Source organism: Neltuma alba, unplaced genomic scaffold (genome assembly GCF_004799145.2).
Source record: "Neltuma alba isolate B1F8T4 unplaced genomic scaffold, ASM479914v2 tig00012465_pilon, whole genome shotgun sequence".
Lineage (NCBI taxonomy): Eukaryota > Viridiplantae > Streptophyta > Magnoliopsida > Fabales > Fabaceae > Neltuma > Neltuma alba.
The window spans coordinates 131,301-140,827 of NW_021636941.1; the positions used below are offsets into that span (position 1 = coordinate 131,301).

A 9,527-nucleotide genomic window follows, 5' to 3' on the forward strand; every position below is an offset into this window, starting at 1 on the left:
ACATAAGTTTGAAAGATAAGTCATGCATATAGTTGGTGAATAATAAGAAATATTAATACAGAAAAACTGACTTAAATTTACCTTATAAAACATATAATATTTTCAATCGAGAAAATCAGAAATTACAAAATATTCTTCTTATTCTATTTATAGGGTAGAGAGAATTTTTTTTTTTTTTTTATTTATAAGTCACTTCATTAAATTTTGGGGAAATTGCAAAAAAGACCTTGGAATTGTAAAAACACAGATAGGGACCCTTGACAACTTCACTTTGGGTTTTGACAAGAATAATATGCCCTGAAGTTGTCAAAACCCAAAGTGAAGTTGTCAAGGGTCCCTATCTGCGTTTTTGCAATTCCAAGGTCTTTTTTTGCAATTTTCCCTTAAATTTTTATCATGAATATACTATACTGTCTTTCATTTATTATAGTGTAGATAGTTTTTTTTTGAAGATGTATATATTAAACAGGGATAAAATTAGAAAGTTATTATATTTTAATAAACAGTTAATGCAGTTTAAGGTTTTTTTTTTAATCTGTGTGAAATATGTTAGATATGTTTTATAAATAGGACTAGATGAGTAGATAATAATAAGGATTCCCCTGAACCAAACACGCAATAAGCCAATAATTGCGATATTCGGCAACAGTCCGGGCAGCTCCGGCGCGTGAGGCGGAGTCTGAAACTAAACACTCAATTAAATTAAAATTCTAGATAATACCAAGACTCTGGATTTTTTCATGGTTACATAAATGCTCACCCCTATTCATCCACTTCTCAGTGTATGAAAGACTCGCTAGTTGCTCCCACGTTTTTCCTCCTTCCCTTCGAGTCACAGGTCCCCTTTCTCCTTCACGTTGCCGCCATTTCATCATTTCTTCCTGGGTCTCTCTCTCTCTCTCCTGCCTCTGTCAATGGAGAACTTGTTGGGTCTGCTCAGAATTCACGTTCAGAGAGGCGTGAATCTCGCTGTCAGAGATGTTGTAAGCAGCGATCCTTACGTTGTCATCAAAATGGGCAAGCAGGTAATTCAATTTTGATTGCTATTCTGTAACTCTTGTTTTGATGGAATTTCATTACTCTTTCTCTGTATGGCTTTGTCTTGGTGCTTTTATCCGGACTTCGTGTTCTCTGTTTTAGCTTCTATCTTTCTGTGACGGTGTCTTTAGCTTATTGAGTTTGATTCTGGGTTAATTTTTCTGGTCATTTCTGTCTCTAATCTCAATCGTTTTGCTTCCGTTCGTCCATCTTAGTTTGCTACTTGATTATCTCCTTTGATCGTGCCGGCTCTGAAGCTTCTGGTTTTTTTTCACCGCTCCGTCTTTACTGACTTTGACTTAACCAGCTGCCAAGAAATTTAGCGATTTCTCCCCTAAATCAAGTCACTGTACATACGTTGAACAATTCCAGCTATTTTCATACTTGGAAGAGTAAAGGCTATCTTCCATATTGCAAATAAAAAATTATCACGCTCTTTTTATCACTGCGGGAAAAATTAGTTCGATCGAAAAGCAGGATTTTCTATTGCCGGCCCTGCTTAATTTTCCATGGTTGTTTTATCATTCATAATGTGATAATACTCATAAATTACCCTACTTTGACCGGATGGTGGGGATGATTTTTCTGGTGCATGCATATTCATCTACTTAAGCGCTGGGATTTGATTGTGTAGTGTTAAATTAGCTTTAACATTGAATTAAAGATTTTCCTTCTGTACATTCAAGTGATGTTTGCATATGATGTCTGGTGCAGAAATTGAAGACTCGAGTGATAAATAAGAATGTCAACCCTGAGTGGAATGATGATTTGACCTTGTCTATTTCAGATCCTCGTCTTCCAGTCCATCTGGTAAGTAATTTTTCTTTTGCAACTCTATCGTTGTCATGTATCTGAAGCATATTGCCTGCTGTTATTTAATATCAATCAAACTAATCTTTTGTTTTTCAAGTTTTAATGGGTCTTGGGTTTATGAATTGTCTAAATTTAAATCAAATTCAATAAAAATGAATTCCCCATGGATATAATAATCAATGACTATCTTTTTTCTTATTTATTCTTAGATACGAAAGGAGGATTTGAATCTTAAATCACTATACACACCCCAACTTTCTTTTACCACCGAAGACTAGCTTAGATGGCTGATGAGATGGACATCTGAACATCAATGTGTTCCCTGCTTGGTTGATGGGGTTCACAAAATCAATGCACTGCTTAGTTACAGAGGAAATTCTTAACTACATAATTACATATTTAATGTAGTGACAGGGTATGTAGGGAGTCGATTATCAAAGTGAGTGTTTCAGGTTTTGAGATCTATTTAGATGCGTATTTTGGGTTGTTCTATTGGCTTTTTACGCAAGCCAATTGCACAAGGAATACTTTAATTGGTTAGTTTTATTCTGCAATCAACTTTGGGGAACGACATCCTTTATTGTCTTGTGATTTTTCACCAAACATTCCATTGGTCTGTTAATAAATATGAGTATCTTGTCATCAATACGTTGAATTTAAGCCATTACAAACATAAACAGATGTTGGATTCTCACAATCAATGCATTCCCCATTTACTATATACAACTTCCATGTTACCTATGCACAGAATAAATGAACACTTACCGAAAGTTAGTGTTTCAGCTGATGACCTTCACTGAAACACGAATTTTGTTCATTGGCTCTTTGCATGAGCTGGTGAGGGAGCTTTGACAGTAACATCCTCCGTTTTCTTGTGATTACAGTATGTGTATGACAAAGACAAATTCAGTTTTGATGACAAAATGGGGGAGGCTGAGTTTGACATTAATCCCTTTCTTGAAGCTGTGAGGATGCGGCTGAAAGACCTCCCTGATGGAACTATCGTCACAAGAATTTGTCCGAACCGACAAAACTGTCTTGCTGAAGAGAGCCAAATTGTGTGGAAAGATGGCAAAGTTGTTCAAAACATGGTTCTTAGACTGAAAAATGTAGAGTCTGGGGAAGTGGAGCTCCAATTGCAATGGATTGACATTCCTGGTTCCAGGGGTCTGTAGCTTTGTGCTCCACATGATCAGATGCTCTCTCTGCTTCGCACATTGTAAATACTGAGAGATTCAGTGTAGTCTCATAAGCCTCCACCTTGCTCTTTTATTTCTTCAGTACTTTTATTCTCTTTTCCCCTTTTCACATCCTAGTGAGAACCCGCTATGTGTTCATGTGTTTTTTTAATATGTAGTGATTTGTCATTAAAAAAAAAAAATTATGGATGTAAGTAGGGCGGACATTGGTGAGACTAGCTATCTGCTGTATTGCTGTTTGTATTGATCCTATGCACTGGAATAGCTATAAATTAATCGGTTAAGTTTTATAGTATTGAGTCATAATGCTTTTGCATACGGTTGCTCAACAACCAAAAATATTAGTTTTGTGAACAATGGAATTTGTGTAGTGGGGAAGCTTCCTACCGTGCGGGGCCTTGATGTTTGTTGAGAGCGGATCTTGTGAAGGTGTTTTATCCCTGGTCAAAACTCAAAAGTCACGAGTATCTTGGAAAGAATGACGGGTTGTTGGCAATTAAAATTTAAAAAGAAAATTGAGGGGATTCTGTCCTTATCCTTTTCCTTTGTGTGGGGTTATAATTATTTGCTAGTATCTAATTTCTATTAAAATAGTTAAAAAAAATATTGAAGGAATAAAAATAAAGTTAAATAGATAATAATATCAAATTATATACGAGTGGGTGACCCCCCGTGTGGCTCATCGAGAATTCCTTCTCTCTTGATATTAGACCAGAAACAAGGCTTAATAATTAAAAAATAGGGTTGGGCTGGAAAAATGGGGTTGAAAGAATTATTTCGGCCAACAAGAGTTAGTAGGTTGGCTTATAAGTAATTTTTCAAACGTAATTTACAAAATAAGAGATAAGCCTATGAAAAGAATTTTATCTCATCTTACATGAACTTACTTAAAAGTTCGTTTTGAACAGAGCTTCAAACAAGCTCTTGATATATTACTTCTGATCTTTAATATAAGACCTGGTTAATTAATTTGAATAGATTAAAGAAGTTTGTTAAATTAGTTATTTGTAATAAATATGTGTTATCTTTCCTTGAATATCCCTACTAATCATATATATTAGCTACAGTTATCATTTGATGGAACCTTTAAGATGCTCAACAATTACAAGGATTATTTTGAAAAAAAAATATGAAAAACAAAATGAGTTGAGGTCTTATATTTATAATCAAATTGAATATCAAAATAATTTTTATATTAAAGATCGGAGATAGTAGTTGATAAGGAATCAACTTAGAACTCACAATATTATGGGTTTAAATCCCGCTAATGATATGAAGACATTGTTTATGGACAAGCTAATCTGAAAGTATATTCTAATTTTAATGAGCCTTTGAAACCAAACTCATTTAAACTTTTTTTTTTGTACTGTATAAAAAAATGACACACTTCAATTAGCAAATGGCTTGGTAGCTTAATGACGTGTAAGTTTTAGTGCCTGCCCTTGCATTTTTACTCAGTACTCATTATCTCTATATTTAAAGATATATTTAAAAAATATTTTAAATATATTTATTTTTTTAAACTAATTTTAACTCATTTTTGGCCTGAGTACTTCAGTTAGTTGCGCATAGTTCTTCATTTGACATTAATTCCCTACATGCAAGGTCTTTAATTGTCAATTCCCTCCCCCAATTTTCTATGTTTTATATTAATATTTAATATATATATATATATATATATATATGGATATTGACTTTTCAAAAGCTGGTGTGAAAGAAAAGAAATGAAACTTTTCGTGTCCTGTTCAAAGACTAGGATATAGTAGTGGAGGTAGGAAGAGAAGCGGGTTGAGGCTTAAAAGCTGTCATGGAACCTAGCTTTCCTGAGCACCTGGAATAAACCTTCCTCAGGGCTCTATTGCTCATCTTTGGGTTCCCAGTTGCGAAGCTGATGGATCGGGTCATAGTTCGAGTCAAGCGAGGCCTGAATCTGGCTATCAGAGATGCCGCAAGCAGCGATCCTTACGTTCTCATCAAAATGGCCAATCAGGTACTCTTCAATCCGTTCTTTATTGTCTCATCTTTAATTTCTGATTACTTCGTTTTCATGCCCTAATTCTATTCCTGTGCTTCTGTGGTTCAAGCTTATTATCTCATAGGTTTCTTTAGCTTACTGACTTTGTTAGTTCTGTTTTCCTCTTAATTTTCGCCTCTCATCTCAATCCTTACGGCTTTATTCTGCCACTTCGTTACTTATCTCTTCATGCTTGTCTCTTTAATCAGCTTCTTTGATCGACCCAAGTATAAAGGCTGCGGTATTCATAGATTGAACAATTCCAGCCACTTTTGCTGTTAAAACCGCTTGCAAGAGTTACCATGTTTGACAATAGAAAAGGAAGAGACAAAAAAAAAAAACTTTATTTAATGGAGAAAAATGTGAAGCACAACATGTTTCTGAGAATTCTATTTTTTCTTTTTTTAAACTGAGCAAAAAACCCTTCCATGACCCACTAGTAATGAGTGGCCAGGAAGAAGAATACTCTGGAAAACAGGAATAACACAAAAATCAGCAATGAATGATGTTTCCGACAAATAAGATCCCTCTATTTTATTATTGCTGACGTTGCTCGCTCTCTCTCCCTCTCTCTCTCTCCTCTCTCTCTCGCTTTTCTTTCTCGACCTCATTGCTAGCTGTAACTCGACGTCATCTTCCCATGCCATTATTTTATTGATTCTAAATATGACATTTCTTATTTATTTATTTTTTAAAAAATAATCTTAGATATAAATGTTAAATGTTTCGTAAAACCATAATTCTATGTTTAACTAATACACATAATTTGCAATGATACTTTTAGAAGGATAATATTTATTTATTACAAATATCTAATTCAACGAATTTACTTATTATTATACTCAAATTAGTCCATTAAGTTTAATACTCCTCCGGTCCTTAATATAGGACTCAATTCTTGAGTTGGTTTTGATCTTAAATATAAGACTCATTTGTCATATTTATCAATTTTTTCTAAATTACCCCTATAGATACTCTCTCAACCATAATAAAATAAAAGAGGGAGATGATGTATTAAGAAAGATGATTGTGGTGTTTTAGGAAAAATGTCATATTTTTTATAATTAACTAACTTACCTAACTTCCTTAATCTAATCAAATTAATTAAATGGGTCTTATATTAAGGACCGGAGGAGTATTAAGCATTAAGTACCAAAGATAGTATCATGCTTTTTAATCAAATTTAAATTATGAAAACTTAATTAGTTCAAAATGATAATTAAGAAGAAAGTGAAAAATATTTTATAAAATGTTAAATTCTAACTATCCTTATTTTGATCCAAGGGTTGAGAACTTGTGATGGGAAGTAAAAAGAAAGTGGAGAGCAGAAGAAATGGATAGAAGCCAAATCTTTCTAATTACTCTCGGCCCAAAAAATTGATTACTAGAACTAGTATGATTTGAATTTAAAAAAAAATAAAATCGATAAAAAAATTTAACCATTATAAATAATTCAAACTAATTCCACTAATATTAAACGTAGTTGGGATTTACGACATACCAACGTAACATCTCCCGCTCAAGTGATTACTCACGAAAAGATCCGTCTGTCACCTCCACTGGCCTCGTACTGATAAGCAGACTACCGTGACCATATGGGCGTCACGTCACGTCACGTCATGTTGGCGTTTAAGATTGAATTGAAATCTGTACACTTTTTTCCTTTGTTGTTTAGTGAAAAATCCTTGATACTCCTCCGGTCCTTCATATAGGACCCAATTCTTGAGTTGGTTTTGGTCCTAAATATAAGAGCCCTTTCTCATATTTATCAATTTTCTCTAAATTACCCCTATGAATACTCCCTCAACCATAATCAAGTAAAAGAAGAAGAGGGGGTATTAAGAAAGATGATTATGGTGTTTTAGGAAAAATGTGTCACTTTTTTATAATTAACTAACTTACCTAACTTCTTTAATCTAATCAAATTAGTTAAATGGGTCTTATATTAAGGATCGGAGGAGTATTAAGATTGAATTAAAATTAGATGATTAGTTGAGAACGTTGTAAAATTTTGTTTCTTGTCTGGTGCAGAAATTGGAGACTCGTGTGGTGGAGAGGAATATCAATCCTGAGTGGAATGAAGACCTGGCTTTATCCATTTCAGATCCACATCTCCCAGTCCAACTTGTAAGTCGCCATCTTGTTTAACTCTTTACAAGAATGAAACTTATATTCACAATCTAATTAACTTCAGTCAAATTAATCAATAATGAATTCCCAGGAACTTGTGACTTGTCGGAACTTGAATAAAATCAAACAAACATTCTCTTGTTTTATTAATGAGCACATTGAATCTAGGCCATTACAATGAGAAACAGATGTGGGGTTCTCACAATCAATGCATTGCATTGCTTATTTACAATGAAAATCTTTACCTGCGTATATAATACAGAAGATGAGATTTGCTGAAGTTAGTGATTCAGAAGATGAGATTCACTGAGACACGAACTTGGCAATAACATCATTCATTGTCTTGCAATTGCTTGCAGTTTGTGTACGACAAGGACAAATTTTTTGATGACAAAATGGGGGAGGCTGAGTTTGACATTAATCCCTTTCTTGAAGCTGCGAAGAAGCGGTTGGAATTAGAAGGCCTCCAGGATGGAACAATCATCACAAAAATAGAACCCAACCGGCAAAACTGTCTGGCTGAGGAGAGCCAAATTGTGTGGAAAGATGGCAAAGTTGTCCAAAACATGTTTCTTAGACTGAAGAATGTGGAATCTGGGGAAGTGGAGCTCCAATTATCAATGGAGAACATGTTGGGTCTGCTCAGAATTCGCGTCCAAAGAGGCATAAATCTTGCCATCAGAGATACCTTCAGCAGAAGCAGTGATCCTTGTGTTGTTTTCCAAATGGGCAAGCAGGTTAATTCAATTTTGATTCTGTTATCTTAGTGCTTTTTTAATTCTCTTGGTGATGCTTCTGGTTATGGCTTTAATTTTGGCGATGCTTTTATCAGTTGACAAGGATACTAATTGTTCTTGTGCATGTATGTTCATCTGCTTTAACTTTTCAGCAGGAAAAAAGTCCATCTGGTTAGAACATTGCTCCTGGATTTAAGTTAGCTTTAAGATTGAATTATAATTGAGACGAGGTAACAACCTCGTAAGATTTCCCTGCTGTGCTAAATTAAAGTGACGTCTGCTTATAATGTCCGATGCAGAAATTGAAGACTCGAGTAGTGAAGAGGAGTCTCAATCCTGAGTGGAATGAAGATTTAACTTTATGCATTTCAGATCCTCCTCTCCCGGTCCAACTTGTCAGTAACTGTTTTTCTTTTGCAACTCCCTTGTTTGCTATCATTCGACAAAAGTTGACAACCCATATAAAACAAAACGATACTTGCATATGTTAATGAAGTATATATTACCTGCAGGTTACTTGTCATGTATTTATATGCCAAAACTAGAAATCAAATGAATCAACATGCTCCATTATTGTCTCTTGTGATTGCAGTTTGTGTATGACAGAGACATATTTAGCTTTGATGACAAAATGGGGGAGGCTGAGTTCGACATTAATCCAATTGTTGAAGCTGTGAAAATGGGTTTGGAAGGCCTCCCTGATGGAACTACCATAAGAACAATACTGCCGAACCGGCAAAACCGTCTTGTTGAAAGGAGCCAAATTGTGTGGAAAGATGGTCAAGTTGTTCAGAACATGGCCCTTAGATTGAAAGATGTTGAGTGTGGGGAAGTGGAGCTCCAATTGCGATGGATTAAGCTTCCCACTCCCAGTGGCCTCTAGTGTTTGTGTAAATATTGAGACCACACATTTCTCAAATGACCTTCAGGTGCATTTGTTAATGTCAGCTTAGTATATTTAGATGAATAACTCTTAGGGATTGATATTGCACTTTGATCATTAGAGATTATCTATCTAATGAGGTGGAGTACAAGCCATATATGTTCGCATTGCTTAGTACAGGCCAAGTTATTGAAGGTCTCTCAGAGAGACTGCATAGAGGAGATGGAGAGGTTTCATGCTTGGCCTTAATTGAAAAGGCTTGGGAAGGAGGTTTTAGGATTGCGTGCTTGGAGCCGGTTCTCATGAAGATATTCACGTAAATCAGGACAGAACTCATCTTACATATTTATCTTGCACATTGTAAATTACAATTAAGAAGCTGTTTTTAAAAGCTTTATTCATCATTCCAATACACATATGGTCTGGTACTTTAGGGTTTCTATTGGTTTTTTTAAGTTTATAAAAAGAAGCATTATTAGTAGATCTTCCCAAAAATTTTGCAACACATATGGATTGATTGACTAGTTTTATTTATTGACGATATACTAAGATGTGACTTTGAAAAAAAAAGTCACAAAAACTTAATTGGATTTTGAATAAGTAAATTGTTACTTTTTCTGTTTCAAAACACTTGCCGAGAGTATGATGCCATATCAAGAGGGATAATATAACCCGCATGTCTCATTTTCTCAAAATCCCATGCTATACATGGA

The 9,527-nt window shown here is 34.7% G+C and overlaps 2 protein-coding genes across 2 annotated transcripts; both read left to right on the forward strand.

The window, feature by feature from the left end:
- The first annotated feature begins 777 nt into the window (after nucleotides 1-777).
- Nucleotides 778-3,353, forward strand: LOC114727332 (protein C2-DOMAIN ABA-RELATED 4-like). Its single transcript, XM_028914032.1, has 3 exons — nucleotides 778-1,025; nucleotides 1,753-1,848; nucleotides 2,736-3,353. Exons 1-3 carry the CDS (start codon nucleotides 915-917, stop codon nucleotides 3,024-3,026), a joined length of 498 nt encoding a protein of 165 aa, XP_028769865.1. The 5' UTR covers nucleotides 778-914; the 3' UTR covers nucleotides 3,027-3,353.
- A 1,397-nt stretch (nucleotides 3,354-4,750) lies between these two features.
- On the forward strand, nucleotides 4,751-9,242 carry LOC114727331 (GTPase activating protein 1-like). The gene is made up of 5 exons (XM_028914031.1): nucleotides 4,751-5,040; nucleotides 7,096-7,191; nucleotides 7,554-7,931; nucleotides 8,231-8,326; nucleotides 8,524-9,242. Exons 1-5 carry the CDS (start codon nucleotides 4,942-4,944, stop codon nucleotides 8,812-8,814), a joined length of 960 nt encoding a protein of 319 aa, XP_028769864.1. The 5' UTR covers nucleotides 4,751-4,941; the 3' UTR covers nucleotides 8,815-9,242.
- The last annotated feature ends 285 nt before the right edge of the window (nucleotides 9,243-9,527 follow it).